General features: G+C 35.6%; 1 protein-coding gene across 1 annotated transcript; it reads right to left on the bottom strand.

Moving 5' to 3' along the window:
* Window positions 1-3,787: 3,787 nt before the first annotated feature.
* On the bottom strand, window positions 3,788-21,856 carry mpp1 (MAGUK p55 scaffold protein 1). Its single transcript, XM_016518559.1, has 12 exons — window positions 21,725-21,856; window positions 11,900-12,028; window positions 11,619-11,697; window positions 11,450-11,535; window positions 9,540-9,608; window positions 8,500-8,696; window positions 7,880-7,986; window positions 7,374-7,454; window positions 6,397-6,477; window positions 4,998-5,200; window positions 4,407-4,481; window positions 3,788-4,293 (listed from the first exon to the last, which is right to left on the bottom strand). Exons 1-12 carry the CDS (start codon window positions 21,854-21,856, stop codon window positions 4,117-4,119), a joined length of 1,416 nt encoding a protein of 471 aa, XP_016374045.1. The 3' UTR covers window positions 3,788-4,116.
* Window positions 21,857-22,076: the final 220 nt, after the last annotated feature.

Raw genomic sequence — 22,076 nt, 5'->3', positions numbered from 1 at the left:
ACTTAAGAATAAGGTCCCATTAGTTAATGTTAATGTCCACTCCCATTGGCGCTTTTATGGAATTGCAGTCTTACCTGATTTGCCCTGTTTAGTAATTCTGGCCCCTAGTCTGTATACATGTAAAAGAAGCATCATGGATCAGGGTAGTTTGGATGTGACAGTACAGAACACAGGCTTCCTTCAAGGCCTTTAGGCCGGGTGCTTTAGAGCCGTAGAAGGAAATGTAGAAACTCATAGTCTACACTCTGCATACATGACATGTGAGTGATATTAATGTGTGACGTGACAGATATCTGATACAGCTGGAAGATGTGTCCTTTCCAGAAAAATCCACGTTTATCATACTGACCGCCTTGACAACATGTTTCAAACACACAATCTCTTAAAGAACAGAGTGGCCGAAGAGCTATCACATCATGCAAAAAGACGAATATTTATTTTACATAATATTTACAGCAATAATTGAAAATGAATTATAAATATATCGATAAAAAAAAGTCCAATAAACTATGAACTTGCAATACAATAAATATGAAATCCTGTTAAATTGAAGTAAATTCAAATAAAAATGAAATGTATTTAAATATCACGCCGCCTACTTTCTAAAATTAATAATTTCCTGCCTGAAAAAAAAATAAAAATCCCTTGTGATAGCTATGCCTGCTTCTATAACCTCTCGGTTTGGACTATTGTTATTCTCTGTATTGTCCCATGTTGCTCGTTTACAATTGGTTCAAAATGCTGCAGCCAATTTTCTTAAGAAAGGTCAAAAGGTCATGCCATTCCCTTTTTACGAGCTCTTCACTGGCTTCCAGTTCACATAGGATTCATTTTAAAATGCTCCTATTTGTGTATAAATGTTTACACAACCATGCCTTGTTACCGATCTGAATTGCTGCATCCCTACAGAACCTTCCAGAGACTTAAGATCTGGTATTCAAAACCTACTTATGGTTCCCTGCACAAGGCTAAAACGCAGATGGAGCCTTTTCGGTGGTGGGACCTAGATTGTGGAACAACCTGCAGCCAGCAAAACTCAGTTTGCTGCTCCTCCTCCTCCTCAGTTGAGTTGCTCCTTCCCTATCTGTTTTGAAATCTTGTCTGTAAAAACACCTGTTTTCTTTAGCTTTCAAAAGATGCCGATGCTCTCATTTTTGTATGCTATTTCCTGTTTTGACTATGTGACTTTGAACAGTCTGTCCTGTGACTGTTTTTAAATGTGCTTTATAAATAAAAGAACTAGAACTAGCGCTCCTGTGCTCATCTAGTTTTACATAACATTCATGCTTTAATTTATGCTGCTTTAGGGCTTTGTTATTGCTGCAGAAACTCACTACCCTGTTGTCTCGTGAGTTAAATTCAAATGGATTGGGTTAAATCAAATTACTCAGTCATTTTAAGCAATCTTCACATTAACTCAAAGGAAAGTTCACCCAAAAATGAACTGTCTGTTATACATTTAACCCAACCGCTGGGTCAAAACAACCCAATTGCTGGGTTTGTCCCTATTTTACCCAGCACGGTGTTGTTGTTAACCCAGCATTTTTTAGAGTGTAATAAAGCAGTGTTAAAACATTTTTCACCTTAATTTATTTACTCTATGTAGATTTCCATAGAGATCCTACAGGGCCCTCTGGTGGCAATAATCATAAAATGTAAAATGCAATTGTATGTTATTTTTTCTCCACCAGGGGACAGCGGAGACACTCAATGACTCAATGCATCATCTATTATGATGGTTAAATACTCTGTAAAATAATGTAAAAATCGATATGCTTATGAAAAATCCAAGAACGTAGAAGTAAGTAAATAAATAAATCAAAAAAATTGGGAGAGGATGAGGGTTTAAAATTAAGGGCATGCAAATGTTCCTGATTATATTAGAGTACTAATCTGCTGAAAATGGCTTGTCACATTCAATTACAATTTTTACAATTTATATTATATGAAATATGACAAAACAAACAAGTAGTTTGACAAATGCAGTGTATTTCTTTAAAATCCCTCCTAAAAAAATAAGAAGTGGTTTCTAGTTAAACATTCAATATAATGAAATATTTGTAATTTAAATGTTGAATGCAAAAAAAAAAAAAAAAAAGTCAATACATAGCTACTTTTGAATAAGCATCAATGGAGAAAGATAGCTGTGGCTCAAATTACACCGCAAAGGTAAGAAAAAGTACTTCTGAAGTGCTTCAGAAATAAACAAAGATAATTAGACAATTAGACAGACATAGATAGATAGACTTCCAGTTTTTACTATATCTTTGTAAGGCAGACTAGTAAGAGTAATATGCTAGTATGCGGATCTGAATTCAGCAAGTACACTACATTCTCCACTCTAATTCTTCTATTATCTTAAACACAATCCTATACTGCCATCTAGTGGTCAGTAAACATACTCTAATTAATATTTCCCAAATTCCTTGCCCTATGGAAGAGTTTGTGTTGGTTCTCTTCCTAAATTTTCATTTGAACTAAAGTGGAATGCAAAGCCATTATTATTAAACTTTTACTAAAAGACATATGATATTTTACAAAGATAATGAATTTAGCAACATGCTAACACTTACATGGAAACATAAAATGCATGAATTTATGATTATAACAATTGACAAATGGAAAAAAGAACTACAGTGACTACAAAACAAAAATTAGGAAATTTAAATTGGGCAGTGTAGTTACATTGCCCCAGTCCGTCTGAATGCAGGGTACAAAGGGCTGTTTTAGGCACATTTGTGTATGAATGTCATATTTAGCATAATGTTTGTTTACCATACTAGCTATGTATTTTAGTCAGACTAGATGAAAGATGAAGTTCACCATGATCTTGAACTGTTAAAAGGGCATTACATTTTATGTGTGAATCTGTCACTCACAATTCAGGACAGAAACATTATTAGTATAATACATCTGACTTTTTTTGAATGTTAAAGCAGCACTATGTAACTTTTGGCGCTCTAGCGGTTAATAAACAGAACTGCACACATCCCGCGGAAGACCATTCCAACCGGAGCTACTTCTCTAAATTTATGTCTCTGGCGATTCACGCAGGTATGTGTTACTCCGCAGCGGTGACGACCCGACCAGCCTACAATAGTCCAAATATAAGTACTTATTATAAGTGTACCGTAGTGATTCGGAATAAGACAAAAAACGCGGTTTGGAAGATTAATTCATGATGTACTCGCTCATTATATACATTTTGCAAATTTTGAACACAGAAAAAGTTACATAGTGCTGCTTTAAATAGAATAGACCTAGCACTGTGATTAAATATCAGTGTGCAAATTATCAGGAGAAATATATTGAGGCACACTGAAGGCCAGACTGTGCATGAGTGTGCATTTTGATGATTGGTTAAAAGGTTAAAATGAAAGAAGCAAACAAATGTGTATATATCATCTTTTTAACTTAGCACTAGCATCTGTAACCTTATCCGCCCAATTGTTTGGTGCTTCAAGAACAACAGACCGTGTTTACACAAAAACCAAGCACAGACAACTTCACAAATCCAACATCCATGAAACAGCTGAAACTGCTCATCACAGACACCAGTGCTAAAACGTGAAAAAGATGGTGTAGCTAGTCGCAGTAACAGTTTTCCACACTTTAACACAAGAGAGTCATTCGCAGTTGGAGTGTAGGGAGAGGTTTATTCAGTTCTTTTAAAAGTGCCTTACATTAGGACTTGAGGTAAATCCATATATAATTATGAAGAACATTTCAGGACTGCTTTCAAATATTGACTGATACAATTTCCCTGTGTTTTTAACGTGCTTTTTTAAATGTAATAATCTTTAAAAAAAAACAAACACCCACTGAAACTTCAGGGAGGATCGAAAACCAACAGAACTTAATGAACTGAGTGGTATTTTGAATCACAGTTAGAGGTCCTTTTTGCATCGCTAACAATGTCATCGCTTAATGCTATAGCGCTCTGTCATTTGAAAATCATTCACATATTAAACAAAAAGAACAAACTTATTGCTTTTTTGCCAAACATTCTATAAAACACTTATTCATGTGCAAACTGTCTTGATAACGACTGTATTAGGCAGGGCACTGTGTGAGTGGGATTTTTTTGGAGGGGCGACTGGAGAACGGGATTGGGGTTTAGTACACCCAGGAGATCGGTACCCACTGCGGGGTTGAGGAGGCTCTCTCGATGGCCTCCTCCACACCCTTAACACTCTCATCTACATCGTTGTTGACGAGCATTTCGTCGAAGAAGTGGCGGTATGCACCGAGGATGCTGTCGGATTCTTTCTGGATGTTTTGCACCGCCTCTGACTGAAAAGCAGAATGGAAACTTGGGTTGTAAAAATTAAAGGTTGTTGCGTTATAACCTTCAGGTCATAAGCATGAGTAGAAATGAACAAGTTTGAATAAATCAGTTTTGTAACCTGATTGGCAGTGTTTGTAGGAGCAACGAACATCACGAGAGGAGCGAGCTCTGCCGTTCGGAGCACTTTCAGCGTCTGGAAAAAAACAGAAAGCGTTCAGCAAACCACTGATTGTCAAAGCAAGAATTAGTGACACTGGAAAGTTCATTGACTGTATCTCCACAATGCTACCCTTACGAAAAAGAAGTTTATTCAAGTGTGCTATTAGTATACTTCTTTTAAACTAAAAATAGGAAAGTATACTTTTAGTCTACTTTTTATGTACTTCTCAGAAATGGGCTTTATGTACTTCTCAGAAATATACTTAAAATTACATTTAAGTATACTTGACTTAGACATATTTTAGCTATAATTGTGCTCCTAGACAGAAAGTGGGCCAATTTAGTGAGTATTGAAATAGTACACTTACAAGTATACTACTAGTACACTGATATTTGTATACTTACTACATAAAGTATACTTAAAAATATACTTGAACTTTACTTAAGTATACTTACTAAAATAAACTTGAAGTATACTACTTTTTGGTAAGGGTAGGGATCAAATGCTATGTTAATTACATTGACGGTTGACTTGACAGTGTGTCATTACCTGCGGTTCCACATCCAGCACAGCGATTTTCCCTTGCTCGTGAATCTCGTGGACAGTTTCGATCTTAGTCCCGAACATGTGTCCCTGGTAACTGCCGTATTCAAGTAACTTATTTCCGATGATACATTTGGTCATTTCGTCATTGGAAATAAAGTAATATTCTTTGCCATTCTCCTCGTCCTTCTTCTGGGGTCTAGTGGTGTCTACAAAGGAAAATGGTATGTTTTTATGATTCATTATTTTGTCTCGCCTTTTAGTAAATATTCTCAAAATAAGATTTTTGTAACACTTGTTTTCAGAGAATATATCTTAAATTAAGCTCTAAAAATGATCTATAAATAATTTAAAAAATAATTATCTCTAAAAGATATATCTTATAGTCTTAATATCTTGTGCAGTTTTGTTTAACAAGTACCTGTAACTTGTTTTAAGGATGATAATATAATCTAAGTGGAAAACTAAAAAATGAACAATAAAACTAGAGATTAAGAAAATCATTTTGAAGCGAAAATAATTTCAAAAAGTGTTTTTTAAAGCGTTCAAAAATTGCAATACAAAAAGCTAGTTAGTTATTTGTTTTTTAAAAGTTGAACTAAAAGAAGTCAGTCTAGAACATGTTTACACAGAAAAACAATGGAAAATCAATGGAGTGGAAGGGAAATAAACAAACAAACACACTGTAACCCCCTTTAAAGCCCCCAATATCCTTACATTGATTTTTTTTCTAAGGTTTTCACTCAGTGGTAAAAAAATGTTTGAAATAGCAGAGCAATGGTTTCTACTTGTTTGCGAACACCGTCTGCACTGCCGGATGTGGTGTTTAGATGAGTATGTAAACTAGTGGTAGCTCAGAGATGTTTAACAGCCAGCGTTTTCCAAAAAAAGTTCACGCTGGCAAGCTTTTTTAAACTATAACAAACTCTAAACAAACTTTATGAGATGACGTCACATTTGATCGTTTTTGTAAAAGTACATCTGGGCCTTTATAGTGCACAAAATACAATTTGCAATGGACTAAAAATGATGCAGCATGTCAACTTGACAAGTTATGAATAATGGCAGAATTTTAATATTTGGGTAAACTATGTACACATAGATTTAAGACTGTATACAATTCAATTTGGCTCTCACACTCTCAAAAACAGGTGGAAGAGTTCATGGTTAAAGTCCCCATGAAATCAAAATTAAAGTTTTTTGGGTGTTGATCTAGCCCAAGCTGTGATATAAACGAACGCTATTGGCTACTTTAAAAAGGGGCGGGGCTGCTTGATATGTCCCGCCCTGTCTTCCTGTTTCAGTTAAAATGACGTCAACACAGAGTAACGCTGCGTGTTTCTAAGCATTTCAGGGGACCTTTAAGAAATGAATAAGAGAAGGCATGCAGCTGGACAGTACATACGTGGTGCTGGGTAAGCAAACTTCTCAGGATATTTACTCAGCAGTGAATTTTTAATATGGCTCCTTCCAACTCCAGGTGCACCTTTAAATAAATAACACATTTTAGCCTGTACACTTCTAATTAACTGTGCATTTTCAATTATTAAGATCATCGTTGTGGATCTGTGTGATCTACATTTTATCAAGGGACTCTTTTTCATATTTCCATTGTGTGCAGAAGCGGAAGTTGTCATAGTTGGGTAAACGTCTGACACAAATGACAACAAATATATATTTTTGCATTCCCATTTGCTTTTCACAAATTGCAATGGCACGTTTTAATGGTCATCAGCATTGTAAATCCTGCCAAATTTATATATATATATTTTTTTTTCCCCGTTTAAAAAAAAAAAAAAAAGTAAATTTATAACACTTTACTTTGTATTATATTACCGTTGCATGAAATTACAGAAAAAAATAGTATACACTGCAGCAAATGTGTTTCTAATATAGCGTCTATGGGCGTGACGGTAAATTTGACACTTTTCTGTTTTCTGACTGCTGTTATCAATCTATTTTTTTTTCCTCTCTTTGAAAGCCATGAAAACACACATCATGAAGCAATATATATGATGTAGTCTCATGTTCACTGCTTTAGAAGTTTACCCAACTATGATGACTTCTGCTGCTGAGAAACTAGGAAATGTGAAAAAGGTCCATAGTAAAAAAAAAAATATATATGCCTTCTATGCCTTTTTAAAAGAAGAAAAAATAGAGAGAGTTTGATTATGGTTGTCAGAAGAGAGAATTATATGGTCAAACCCTCAATTTATTTATTTTATTTTTTTTAATTACAATGTAAAAAACTTTGGCTAGATTTACAATGTTAATAACTGTGGAAAGACATGATCACAGTCTGTGCTGTCCATGATGATCTGTGCTCTAATAAATCATCCTGCTGGTCTGAGCTGTGACTAAGATAGCTATGGAGATGCTTACCAATGAGAACCAGAGTTTTTCTGTTGAATGCAGGCAGTCTCACTACCTCCTCATAGGATATTACATCAAGCTGGTCAAAGACTAAGGAAGAAACACAAATTCTTTAGTTAATGCATGACAAGAGCACCTGTCTAAGGCCTGCTTCTACAACAGCGGACACATGTTGCACTTTAACACAGACACCGTTTGTGCTTCATACTGGGTTACTACATTGAGTGTTTGTTTTTTTAATTACAGCCATAAACTGGTTATTGGGAGGTGACATTTGAGAATTATTACAACTCATCATTGTGAAATCTAATCTTCATTGGTAGAAGTGTCACCTTTACATCCAAAAAGTAATTAATCTACATGGAACTGAACACAAACCAAAAGTATATGTATGTATGTAAGCCTATTTTTCAAAAGATTGTTATTAGAGGATTTTCTCAAAATAAATATGCACTGCATGTGATATGAAATCACATGCAGGCCTTAGAAATGCTACAGAGGTGAGCTTCACTTACTTGAGCTGTGTTTGGCAAGGTATTTGTCTTTGCATTTCTTCTTCTTGCCAAAAGGACTGCAGGACTGACTGGCTTCCCGTGTTGCTTTGCTTTTGCTTGCTACTCGCCTGAAAAAAAGAAAAGAAATGTTTAACTTGTGAAAGACAGGGAGATCGTACATGTACATTACTAATCTCTCCATAACTTCAAAGAAAGTCAATCACCAAATATACAAAAAAAGGACCCACTTTATATTAAGTGGCCTTAACAACTATGTACTTACATTTAAATTAATCATTTGGTACAATGCACTTATTGTGTACATACATGTTTTTTACATTGTAATTATATTTTAAAAATACCTGCATGTAATTACATCTGTAATTAATTTCTGTAATTACATTTATAATTACACAGTTGACCCATCCCTTACACCTTAACCCACCCTTAAACCTACCCATACCAACAAACCTGTCCCTAACTTTACCCGTATCCCACCTCAATAGCAGCAAAAGTGTTTTGCAATACAATATGAACACAATAAGTACATTGTACTTAATTTTTGATGTAAGTACATAGTAGTTAAGGCCACTTAATATAAAGTGGGGCCCAAAAAAAGATGAATGCATGTCAGAACGTACCATTCCTGAAGTTCTGGGGAAGGGAGGAGTCCTGCGAAGTCTGTGGAGGAGTTGTCCACCTTCCCTTGCCACCAGTTTGGATCCTTCTTATTGATAATTTGAATAATGTCACCCGTTTGGAATTTCAGGCCAGCTTCTTTGCATGGGATAAGTTCATCTTTGGCAGGGTCATAGTCGAATTGTGCTCTCATATACGTCTGCAAAAACATTATTTGAAAAACATTACTCCCTCATTGTATGCACTTCATAATGCACTGTGGCTCAGTGGTAGAGCATTGCGTTAGCAGCGCAAAAGGTTGTGGGTTCAATTCCCAAGGAACACACATATTGGTAAAAAAAATTTATAGCCTGAATGCATTGTAAGCATTCAGTGCATTAATTATTTAATATATATTATCTTTCTTACTTACTGTAGAAGCTGTAACTAGCATCTTCAAAAAAAAAAAATCCCTTCATGTGATACATTCATGTTTGCTTAAACTATTCTTTAAAATAATAGATAAATAGATAGATAGATAGATAGATAGATTGATTGATTAGTGACAATATCTACAGCTAGAACTAGTTACAGGCTAAAAATGGTAAGAAAAGCTCTACATGTTCAAACTTTACAGCAGCATAATGGTTACTTGTACATGGTGAATGAGGACTGCCATCGCTCTACACAACATCAAAACATGTCTAATACGTTTTAATCAACTGCAGTTCAGTTTGATGCTGTGTGACCAGCAGATGGCAGAAGAAAGTTTGTAGTTACTTCAACTAATGAGAAAAGTAAGTGTAGTTATCTGCTATTGATGCTTTAAATAGTCACCTGTGTCTTTCAATCAGTTTCCCATTCCCATGATAAACACCAAACCTTAATTTAACCAAGGATACAGGATAGACAGACAAAGAAAGAAGTGATAACATTTAAGTGTGTATTTACTGATCAAAGGAAAAAGCGGGTTGAGTAGGCTGGGATCCATAATAATAAAGCAAGAAACTGGTAAGATGTGACACTGGTTTCGCTATTTATTTATTTTTTATTTTTTACTCACCTCACATGCCATGGGGCGACTTTGCTGATTGGAGATGATTTTCAATGTGACGACACCATTTGTGTCTTTCTGTAATGTTGAACAGCATCCAACAACATTAAATCAAAAGCAACACAACCACAGAAACATCTTGGAGTGCCAGTGCTCAGGGAGCTGCTTTGAAACTACAGCTAATCAAACCTCAAGCTACCCAGAATTTAAAGTTCAGCTTTTAATAAAGTAGTTACACAACAGAAACTTGAACTGAAGCTTCATCTTCATGCCAAATTCGAATTAGCATAACACAGATACAGTATATGCCATTCTCAATCATCTAAGGCAGTCATGAAAATCCTCCGTCATTATCATTATGTATACTTCATTCATACTTCGTATTAACAAAACAAAATGTTAAATATAATTTCTTAATTTTTCTTTAGATTTTAGGATGAAATATGACCCAGGCAATTCTCTGTAGTTTTCCTGAGATTCTACCATTTCATTGTATACTATCACGTATGATACAACACAATGTGACATTAAAACAGTGCATGGAGAATTTTGTCATGCTGTCAAGTGTAAAGACACATATATTTAAACACATGACATACAAGTTTAAATAGAAATTACATTAAGATATATTTTAGCCAATTAAAGGGATAGTTCACCCAAAAATGAAAACTTGATGTTTATCTGCTTACCCCCAGGGCATCCAAGATGTAAGTGACTTTGTTTCTTCAGTAGAACACAAACGAAGATTTTTAACTCAAACCGTTGCAGTCTGTCAGTCATATAATGGCAGTCAATGGGTTCCACGGATTTGAGAGTAAAAAAAACACACAAAAAAAAACAAATTAATCCCTGCGATACATTGAGGTCTTAACACACGAAACGATCGGTCTGTGCAAGAAACCGAACAGTATTTATATCATTTTTTACCTCTGATCCATCGCAATGTCCGAACTGTCCTGAGCATCTTCACAACATCCGGCGCGTGACGTCAAATAAAAATTCCACGTTGTCTGATGATATATCAAAATCGTCTTCCATTGTGATGACCTCTACTTCTAAATATCTTTAGATCATCGCAGTGCCAGTGAACACGTCCGCAATCTCTCTGCACTGTGTAAATAATGAGAGATGTATACGCGCGACAGATCGCTTCCGCACATGTATAGATGCCCTATTCGACCGCTCCAGATACGTTGACGCATCCGCCATTTTGGAACGTATCACGGCCCATAGAAACAGTCACTAATGAGGCATCTACTTATATATATCTATGTCTACTATGCCAGAGCACGTACACGCGTCATGCGCCACGCGCCGGATGTTGTGAACGCGCTCAGACATTGTGGTGGATCAGAGGTAAACAATGATATAAATACTGTTCAGTTTCTTGCACAGACCGATCGTTTCGTGTCTTAAGACCTCAATGTATCGTCACGAGCCGCAGGGTTTAATTGGGTTTTGTCTGTGTATGTTTTTTTTACTCTCAAAGTCGTGGAGCCCATTGACTGCCATTATAAGACTGATAGACTGCAACGGTTTGAGTTAAAAATCTTCGTTTGTGTTCTACTGAAGAAACAGTCACCTACATCTTGAAAGCCCTGGGGGTAAGCAGATAAACATCACATTTTCATTTTTGGGTGAACTATCCCTTTAATGAATGCTTTTCAATGTGTGAATGCTGCCAAGAAAGCAGTCTTACACTAAACTAATTGGATTTAAGATAAGATTTATACATTTTCATTTATTTTTTAATAACATACCATTAAATGTCCAAAAATATAAAATTCAGTTCGCACTTAAGTATATTCTTTTAAAGTATATTTTATTAATAATAAATGCTCTTTTTAAAAGTATGCTAAAATGTACTATTCTCATAAGACACTGCAAAGTGTGTGTCCACAAATGAGAACACAACCCACCAGAATCTTCTGTAGCTGGTCTACACTTTGATTAGTAACACTTTTCCCATTAATCTCTGCGATTTCATCACCTTCATGTAAAGAACCTGTTAAAAAATAAATAAAAGGTTTGTCATTAGCAATTATTCATTGAGCTGTATGGAAACTTGATTATTATTCGCAAACAAACCTTGTCTGTGTATCATCCCTCCATGCAATATTCTCGCTACTGTACACCTCTGTCTTTCATTCAGCTTAAGAGTTACACCCTGAACAGGCACAAAACACAAATTTAGACTAGATGTCTTCTTAATAATCCTTTTGAATGACACAAGTAAATTAGACATTGTTTAAAATGTTTCATGTTTTCATTACTTTCAAATAATTTAATAATTCTATTCTTCTTTGTATGTAAAAAATTTTTTTTTTAAACATTAAATGAAATGCATAAATGAAATAAAACGTTTATACCAGTGGCTCAGAGGGGTTCTTCTCAAAGGCCACTTCTCGCATCCTGCCCGTGTCTTTGCCGTTCATATGGCCAGCGCTGCCGTTGGAGAAGACTTCCTGTCCTTTGCAGTCGTAAGTCTGCATAGCAGCCTGGCAATGCAAACATGGAGCACGTTAAGATCTGTATTACAGGAATCCCAATAATTAGTTTTGTATTAGCTGAATCCATATATCTTAGACAAGATATTAGGGAGGAATCATACATGATTTTGTAAACGTGTTATTTTTTGGTTTGTAGGTGTAAAATAAAACGGTATGATAAAGGATTAGAATTAAAGAGTCAGTGTGGACATCTGTCCTGGGTTAACGATTAAACGGTTACATCTTAACACTTCATTAAATCCTGCAATGCTGGGAACTGGTTGGCATGGTTATGTTGTCTGATCAGGGGGCTTGATTTCAACTGACATGACTAAACAAACGTCCTCAGAAAGTAGTAATGGTACCTTTTATTTAATAATATGTTAAATTGAGTGGTCCAATACATAAGTTCTTATGGAGAAAGAGTGTTACAGAAATGGTTTGACTGATACTACCAGTATTGTTTTTTTTTCTTTATCCAACTTTTTATTAGTGATTTAAAATCGAATTTCAGTCTGAAATGTATAAAGCAACTTAATTATTCATATTTGTTCAATTTTTGTTCATACATATATGGCCAGATTTAGCACCAACACAAACCGTCTTTTGGCATTTACAAAAAAAAAGCGCAGTGAAAAATGTACAATGAATAGGGTGAACAGTTTTTTGCAGCTGACATTATTACAAACTACTAAACTACTACACTTCTAAATACAATAAGGGATGTAGGACAGCACTTTTAGCTCATCTTGTAGTTATTTTATTTATTTACTTATTATTTTATTTTATTTATTTTTTTAAGAGTCCACAGAGTGTGACAACATATGAAGAGTTCATTTGCAAAAACCGATAAACGCCACTTTAAAAAAAATGAGCTGATTGCTGTGCATTATTCTCCACATATACCGTGATTGGATCATTTCGACGAACTTGATGAACCTGTGATATCTTCTTCAGGGCGAAAAAGGAGAATAAAAGCTGAAACGTTTTCACGGAACCAATGGCTCCGTGTATTAAAAGGCGGGGCAATAATGTACAGTATGTGGAAAATAATGTGTTTTTTAACTTTAAACCGCATAAACACATTTCATTACACCAAATACACAAAATAATGTTCTTTTTAGCAGCATCATATGAGTTATCGGTTTTTGCAAATGAACTCTTCATATCTTGTTGGTTGTTACTGTCATGCTATAATTATAGGGTTACCAGGCCAGGGTAAATCTGGTAACCTCAAGCATTATTTATGAGCAAAATATGACAGACATGCTCGGGTTGTCAATCATCTGCTTTCACAGACACAGCAGTGGGCCTAGAGAGCAGCAGTCAGTCATTTCAATAATACTAAGAAGACACGCAAAAAAAAAAAAAAAATGCCACGTCTTGCTTTTACAGTGATCTTCACAGAAAAGCTCTTACATACACGTCTTGATGTTCAGCAAATGCATGACAATGCATGAATGCTCAGGACAAAGTTTACACCACATTACTACTATTACATGATCAGGACTTTGAGTTGAGTTTGATGACGCGATGACTAACATGATGGTTTTACTGATCAGCACAATCTGGTGTCAGCTAGATATGATGATGAAGTATGCTTTTTTCATACATTATGAAATCCACTATGCATTCATATTGGACAGTCGGGACAAGCTGTGCCACAAAACACTGAAACATTTCTCAAAATATCTTGTGTGTTCCTTTAAAAAAGCCATGTGGTTTAGAACAACATGAAGGTGAATGAATGTTGATGGGGGTGAGCCGTCCTTTCAAGTTGTCCTCTAAATAAGGAAAAGCACAATAAAAATGCTTAAAGTCTTGATGAAATGGAATTAGTGAAAGATCTTTTCCTCACTGAGTGTCATTATTGAGCAATAAACTAGCCAGAAAAAGTTTATAATAATTTGAAAACAGTGCTTTTGGATGCAAAACTTACTATCACTATTATTCGAGCCACTGGCACACTTTACCCCATAGCTATTCCTCATTTAATAGTTTTTAGCAAAAATGACAGCATGGTTTTATACTTTGGCAGTTCAACAACATGTATTATAACCGGCCCTTTCCGTTGGACCATGGATCTTAAGTTATTAGAAACAGAGGCTTAGACTCATATGACCAAACTCTAAGAATTAGATCACTGCAAATGTCATGTACAAAACCATAAGCAATCTCTAACATTTCTTTTGAAAGAGGTTGTTTTGAAAGCAAAGAATGAGACAAACTGTACTTGTCTTGAGCCATGAATCATTTCACTGTTTTAACTTGACACACCTAAAGTTTTCATGTAAAACAGAAGTGAAAAACATTCTTTAAAAATCCCTCGAACACGTTTTGTCTGTAAACTGCTTAACAAATGGAAGCCATTAGTCTGTGATAATGTTAGAGCATGCAAATCCGACACAGTTCTTTCATATTTTAGGTGTCCTCAAAGTTGTTGCGGATAGAATCGCACACATTTGATGATGTTAAGTTATACTGAACTAAATAAAACCGAAATGCTCCATTACTACAGCCCTTTTGACGAAGCTAAAATCAGAATCAACATGTGGCTGATCTGATGCACATCTGGAGGAGCACCTGAAGAAATAGAGGCCTCAATATGCTGAAGTTTAGCCCCTCAGCTATAGCATTTACAAATAAAATTGATGTTGCACATTATATGATACTCATATGATAATCAACTATCATCAGATGCTTTAACTAAATCTCCACGAGAATAAGTACAACTCATGATTTGTATCAAAGTCAAATCAAAGTTAGATTCTCTGTATTTCAGTTAGCCTAAGGGAGAGTGAGAGTAAAGGTAAAAGGGTTTTAAGACTGAGTCCACTAGTGTAAGTGAGATAACAGGACAGATGGGGATTCCCAGGTCTGAGTGACTACATTAAGGTAATCAAATCAGTGCTTTTGTGTTTCCTGCTCATATGGATTCTCTGAAGAAACCCATTTACGCACACATACTGTATGATAATCCTGAAATGCATATTTACTGACATGTGTTTACATGTAATTCAATCAGGTATAAATATAGCATCTGTCTGGACACATTAAGACTAGAGGCAGAAGTGCAAACTTAATATATTTGACAAGATGCCACCCTTAAAAACAACGTGCATTTACTTTTAAATTGTAACATATTGAGATAATAATAAAAAAATATATATATATATATATATATATATATATAAATAAAAAACATTTTCATAATGCAAAATGTAAAATTATTAGCCCCACAGGTAAACTTTTGCGGAATGTATACAAAACCTTTGTAGAAAAATACATTCTGTAAAAGATTTATAAAACAATCTCAGAGGAGGCTAGACTCCTTTGGTATATGAACCAGTCATCACAGAGACATAATTTTTGTGATATTAGTTTGAACTGTTTCAGCTGATAATCTAGCAACTACCTAATTAGATTGGGTATACATACTGAACCTTTGATCACCAACAAATTGACCAAGCTTCCATTTGAGCAGCCGTGTCCTTAACTACTATGTACTTACATACAAATTAATCACTTGATATAATGCATTTATTGCGCTGTACATGTTTTTACATTGTACTTATATTGGAAAATACCGTCTTGTAATTACATCTGTAATACATTTCTGTAGTTATATATACTGTGACGAGAGGGGCGGGGCCGAGAGCCGTGGGAACGGAGCGAGGCCGGTTGAGTAAATGCTAATGCACGACACCTGCGCCACTCACCGGTCTCGAGTCTCACGGAGGAGCTCCGGAAGGATAAAGGAGGAGTGACGACAGTGTTGGACGAGAGAGGACCAGGCCTGGACTTTATTTTGTGTTTTGTGTGCGGCAGTCGTCCGCGAGGGGCTGCCGCTTTACTTTCGTTTTGTGTTTGTTTACTTTATTAAAGTTTTCTTTAAATGTTCCCGCCTCCTTCTTCCCGATCTACAAACGTTGTTACATATACATTTACATTATTGTAATGCACATTTTTTATTTAATTCTGTCTAAAATGTAAAAATTGTAATGTAGTGCGCCACCAGTTGGAGATCAACCATCAGCAAAAGCCTCCAATGAACTCGCTTCGTATTGCTGACAGCACTGTCCTCATCAGAGGGAAGTCACATGTTGGTAGGAAACAGCCAAACATCCTGAGCAAAGGTTGCATGCCACGATTGGGCTGATAAAACATCAATGCATGGGTCAGCTAAACAGAACCTACTAATGCGTGTCCATGCAGAGAAATATGTTGACTAAGCTCTTGTGAAATCAGCACTTCAACTGTGAAAAGTTAAACTGTATGTTTCATATGCAGAATTCAGTGTTGGCATAACTAAAGCTATTGCAGTTTACAGAGGTCATATCCTCCTGCAGTAAATCCCATATCAGACCGTTGACTGTAATGCTAATAGAGGTCTTCATTTGTACACTCCCAAAAGTTTGCAGTGTGTATGCGACCAATTCTATGACTGTGGGAGGCTCTAACACATCCTCATTCCCAAGGGCAAAATAACAGACTGCGACGTGATCTCCTTTAATACACTTCCTACTTTGGAGTTTCACTGAGTCAGGACTATCATGTGACTCAACAGACAAAGAAAAAACACCTCTGTTTTCAGGGAAGTATCATCGCATGGCTTAAGATGTTGAAACTGTCACCTGATTTTCAGTGCTGAACACAAAAAAATGAACAGCAGCAATAACCAAAACAGTCCTCTAAATATTTGAAATTACTGATCATGTTCAAACACCTCAGTTTGAAACTCTATAGTCTGTTTTTCTTCATCTGAAGAAACAGCTCTGGCCTTTGCGGAGATATGTACTGCAGTGCACTTCACCAAAAGAAGTGTGATAGAGTCGATGACTCTTGCTGATACCTGCAGTATGTTGAGTCTAGTCTCATCATGTCCTGGGGAACAACCCCTGATCTATGAAGACTGCACTGAGCAACACAAGCCAAAACAACCCTAGTGAGTTTAAAAAGTGTCATCTTCCAAACCATGAACCTGAAAGGGCCTAATTTGCGCTGTTACTTCATGCATCTTGATTGACTGGACTGCTGTGTGATTAAAAATGTAAATGTGTCCCTGCAGAACAAATATGAATACAATCTATTATTCACATGCTATATGCTAATAACACTTTCATGATGATGTTCAATCTGGGCAGCAAAAGATTACATGGAAAGTGGTAAGATAAACATTTAACATTTAACAACTGTTTTATCTTGATATAACTGACAATAATATCCAGTGTTGCAAACTACTCCATCTTTTGTCAAATTTCGCAGTTTTGAATTAAAAATATATTCTTTCCTTTACTTGATTTATGTAATTCTTAACTGAATGTGACAAGACAATAAACAATAACATACGAATAAGAGTATGCACTTGAAAATGCTTCAAACTGATTACTTTAAGTTCAGGTTCAAGTTCAGACCATTACTATTAAAGGGGTGGTTCAATGCGATTTCACTTTTTTAACGTTAGTTAGTGTGTGATGTTGCTGTGGACGTTTAGACACGCACTAGAGGCGGTTTAGCCAATCACAACACACTGGGCTAGCTAACCAATCAGAGCCCATTGCCTATTTCTGGGGGCGGGGCTTCATAAAAGCAGGAAAAGATCAGCCCGTTTCTCAGAGAAGGACAGAGCGGCGTGGAATAAAGGTAAATTATGTGAAAAATAATGCGTTTTTTTAAAAACGAAGCATTAACACATGTTAGACTGCACCCCATAAACACAATCAAGCCTAGAAAAAACCCAGTGAACCACCCCTTTAAAAAAATTAAAAAAAAACAGGTTTGGTCACCCTCATTGTTCATGACATGGTTACAGCCTTGTAATACTGAAAATTGTGGCATTTGGTTTCTTTTATCATATTACCACTGTCACAGTTTCAAATATGCCATAGGCCACAACAGTGAACTTTACAGTGATTTTACCACAGTTATTTATTTTTAGCTATTATACTATATAGCAAATCTTGACTGTGTGATCGTTTATAGCATCACACAAATGTAAACTGTATTAAATTTAATATATTATATCCAACAATTCAATAAACTCTGATAAAGTGATATAAACAACATACAGAACTACCAAATGTTGCTATAAGTTTGAGTGCAACATATAATAATTGCTGTTAATAGTGTTCATCGTCTGTTTGATTACGTCTTTAACTGATTTTTCCGTACATTTCTGCCATATGTACATTAACTGACATAGTCACCACTGAGCAGCTACTACTAAATATATTGTAGAAACTTAATTTTCTGTAAAGCTGCTTTGCAACGATTTGTATCATGAAAAGCGCTATACAAATAAACTTGAATTGATATATATCTCAGCTGCCTGATTTTTCATTTAGTCATTTTTCATGTAGCTATATTATCGCCAAGCTCTCTATATAAAGTTGAATATATAATTATGTCCAACTTTATTCACATACATATACTCACATATATACTATAATATATACACTATATACCGCTTGATTGCTTGCAGCGTTGCAAAATGCATATGCATATGCATGTACTTACATTTAAATTAATAATTTGATACAATGCACTTATTGTGTACATTCATGTTTTACATTGTACTTGTATAAAAAAAAAACCTGCACCTGTAATTAATTTCTGTAATTACATTTATAATTACACTTTTGACCCATTCCTTACACCTTAACCTACCCATACCACCAAACCAGTCCCTAACCTTACCCGTATCCCACCTCCATAGCAGCAAAACTGTTTTGCAATACAATATGAACACAATAAGTACTTATTTTGAATTGCATAGTAGTTAAGGCCACCTAATATAAAGTGGGACCAATAATATAAACAACAACATTATGATATTCTTTAAAACTTTATTTGCTTGCATGATTTTTGTGATGGTAAAGCTATTTTTTTTTGAAGGTTTACTGTTCATAAGCACATTTTCATGGGGAATATCCATCTCTACTGTAGACCAGCTACACATACATGTGCTACAGTCAATGTGCTTACAATCAACCATGTGTGTGAACAGGGAAGCTACATGTCTTGTCCTTTTATCTAAAGCAAACACAATGCAGGGACACCGTGTTATACACAAGCAGCTCCAAACTGTTCTCCAGACCCCCCCCCCCCAAACCCCCCATCTGCAGAGAAAATGACGGCTTCTATTTATAGAAAGCTTGTGCTTTTCAGTCTGACTAGTGAAGCACCCCTGTCAGCAATCTTGAAAACCTTAGTATTCTGCAGGTAGTAGGTCTAGTATTCGAATGAGATGATGGATTAAGTGGTTGTCTTCATGATTCTCATTGCTAGTTACAGGCCCAAATCTGAAAATCCCTAGATATGACCTCAGTGTAATACGCATTCCAGTTGACAATATATTAGAGGTCGACCGATAGTGGATTTTGCCGAGACCGATAGCTAGATAATAATAATAAAAATGTTGAAATTAACACACTCTAACAAGGAACGATACTTTCATTACACAGCTTTCATTATTTTTTTATTATTTTTTATTTATACATTTAGCAGACACTTTTATCCAAAGCAACTTACAGTGCATTCAGGCTATACATTTTTTACCAGTATGTGTGTTCCCTGGGAATTGAACCCACGACCTTTTGCGCTGCTAACGCAATGCTCTACCACTGAGCCACAGGAACACTGTTAATCTTAGGCGTGCAGTATCACGTGTATAAACAAATAGCACGTGCTGTCAGTGATTTCAACCACTAGAGGCCGCTCTCGTACTGTATAATGACAGCAGACCCTTCTCAGCCGTTCCAGCAACGGACGCAACCCGGAAAACTATTGGCATGGATTTTTGCCGATAACCGATAGTTCCAGCAAAAAACTATCCGTGCTGATTAATCGGCAAAACCGATACATCGGTCGACCTCTAATATTGACCATAAAGTTATCGGCCAATATTAACACTGGACTGGACTGAACTGACTAATTATGGAAGCAGATAATATCAAGACATTGGAGCTTACACATTGGAACATTAGATTTTAGAATCGATTTATAATATCAACCATCACGTTGGTATTGCATAAAAAGATTTATTGGCTATGGTTACATCAGTATATCTATATATAAAAAAAAAAGTATATATGCAAATATATGTTTAGATTTTAAGAGAATGAAAGGAATATGTGCAACATTTTTCAGCTAGAGAGGCCCAGAGACAGTCTTAAACGTCAGAAGTCCAGAGCAGAATAATAATAATAATAATAATAAGGATTTGTTCATGCTTTTCAATGGTCTCCCTCAAACCATTAGACATCACATTTGACCAAGAAGATTAACTAGAAATGTGACTTCTTATGGCAAACCAGAGTTAACATGTCTATTGTGCCTCCTGCCACTAATTCTATCTTTGCTACAGAATACTATTGTCTCCTCATCAATGAGTTTATCTCAGGAAGCAATCATTAACCTTGTTACTTCACAACTGGAAATGTCTTTTCCATGTTTGAACATAATGTCCCATGTACTGCTGGTAACACAAGGAAAAGGAGTTAATGACATTAACCCATAAAAGCGAAGAGCAGAGAGATTGATAACGATGAGTCAACATGTGAATCTGAAACATTGACTAATTCAATTATCATTATAGTTATACAGGCTTCTAGGCGAACACTATGTGAGTATTATCTCTAACAGCTTATAAGAATGTTAGTTGAGATCTCGTCAATGTCTCTATTGTTTTTCCAAGGAAGGAAAATTATTAAATTGAGACTTTAACTGGAAGTTTCTGGTATTTTGTTTTATTTGCTTAAATTAGTATTTTGGGATGACAAGCTATTTTAGTATGACATCAGCAAAAAGTAGAATCAGCTTCTATTAAATTATCTTAGAGTAAAAGAATATTTTCCAGGCACAGACTGAAAAAAAATCCCCACCACATTAAATGAAATACTAATAAATATAAATTATTATTTTTTGTTTCAGAGAGAAACGACGCGCGCACAGCCGTCATGTAACGCTTGCGTAAACGATTCATTTCTTGTCAGTGATTCAGAGCCGGTTCACTAAGCGATTCTCCAGAGGATTTGACTGATAGGACGAAAGTTACTTTAACAGCAAAACACAAAAAGTGAAACACATACAACTAACTGGAAATATAGTTATGACTTGATTGTATATATTTAGCTATATCTTGTTTAAAAACATTTATGACATAATTGTATTGAAGATTTACCTCACATGGACTACAAGGACAGTGAAATCACAACAAAACACTAACAAAAGTTAATTGAGGAAAACGGGGTAATAAATAGCAAACGTGCTACAGTTTCATAGTTTTGGTAACACTTTATTTTAAGGTGTCCTTGTTAGACGTTACATGTAATTACTCTTATAATAACAATTAATTATGCATAATTACATGCAAGTAACCCTAAGCCAAACCCTAATCCTAACCATAGAGTAAGTACATGTAGTTAATTAATATTACTCAGTACCTAAATGTATAACTACACTGCAACAAGGACACCTTAAAATAAAGTGTAACCATAGTTTCTTTTAGAATAGATCTCATAAAAGGTACCATTTGATAAAAGAATCACCGAATCAGTTTTTTTTTTTAATCCTGTTCGAAAGAACCGTTTTACGGAAATGAGTTCCCACTACCATGACGTCACGACGATGCGTCATGCCAAAATAATATTCGAAAATCTATTCAACGCCTTTATATGCGAGTCGTGTTAAATTAATTCTAGTTACGTTGCAAACCATTTGACCTAAAACCGTTAAAATATCTAATGGTATGCCGAGGAAAGTTGTTCTGAGCTGCAGTGTGATGCTGATCTCAAACCGGGCTGCACCAGTCTGGACCAGAACATCTTTATCGTCCATGAGAAACTCTTATCTGTGACACTGATAAAAAACTATCGACACACACTGTCAACATCCGATTGTCAAATGTAAATGCTGAAATAAGGAAACGTGAGTAATCGTGAGATTAGTGGTTAAAAAAAAAAAAAAAAAAAAATTAGTCTGGACCGAGTTAGGTCTGCTCAAGGTCCGAAAGGGGTTGGCCAGAAGAGCGATACGACGTGATAAGAACGCTTGAGAT

This window comes from Sinocyclocheilus rhinocerous, unplaced genomic scaffold, assembly GCF_001515625.1.
Source record: "Sinocyclocheilus rhinocerous isolate Xijiao unplaced genomic scaffold, SAMN03320098_v1.1 scaffold387, whole genome shotgun sequence".
In the NCBI taxonomy this organism is placed as follows: domain Eukaryota; kingdom Metazoa; phylum Chordata; class Actinopteri; order Cypriniformes; family Cyprinidae; genus Sinocyclocheilus; species Sinocyclocheilus rhinocerous.
Note: the sequence above shows the minus strand (reverse complement) of the source record. Positions and strands in the feature narration are given on the sequence as shown.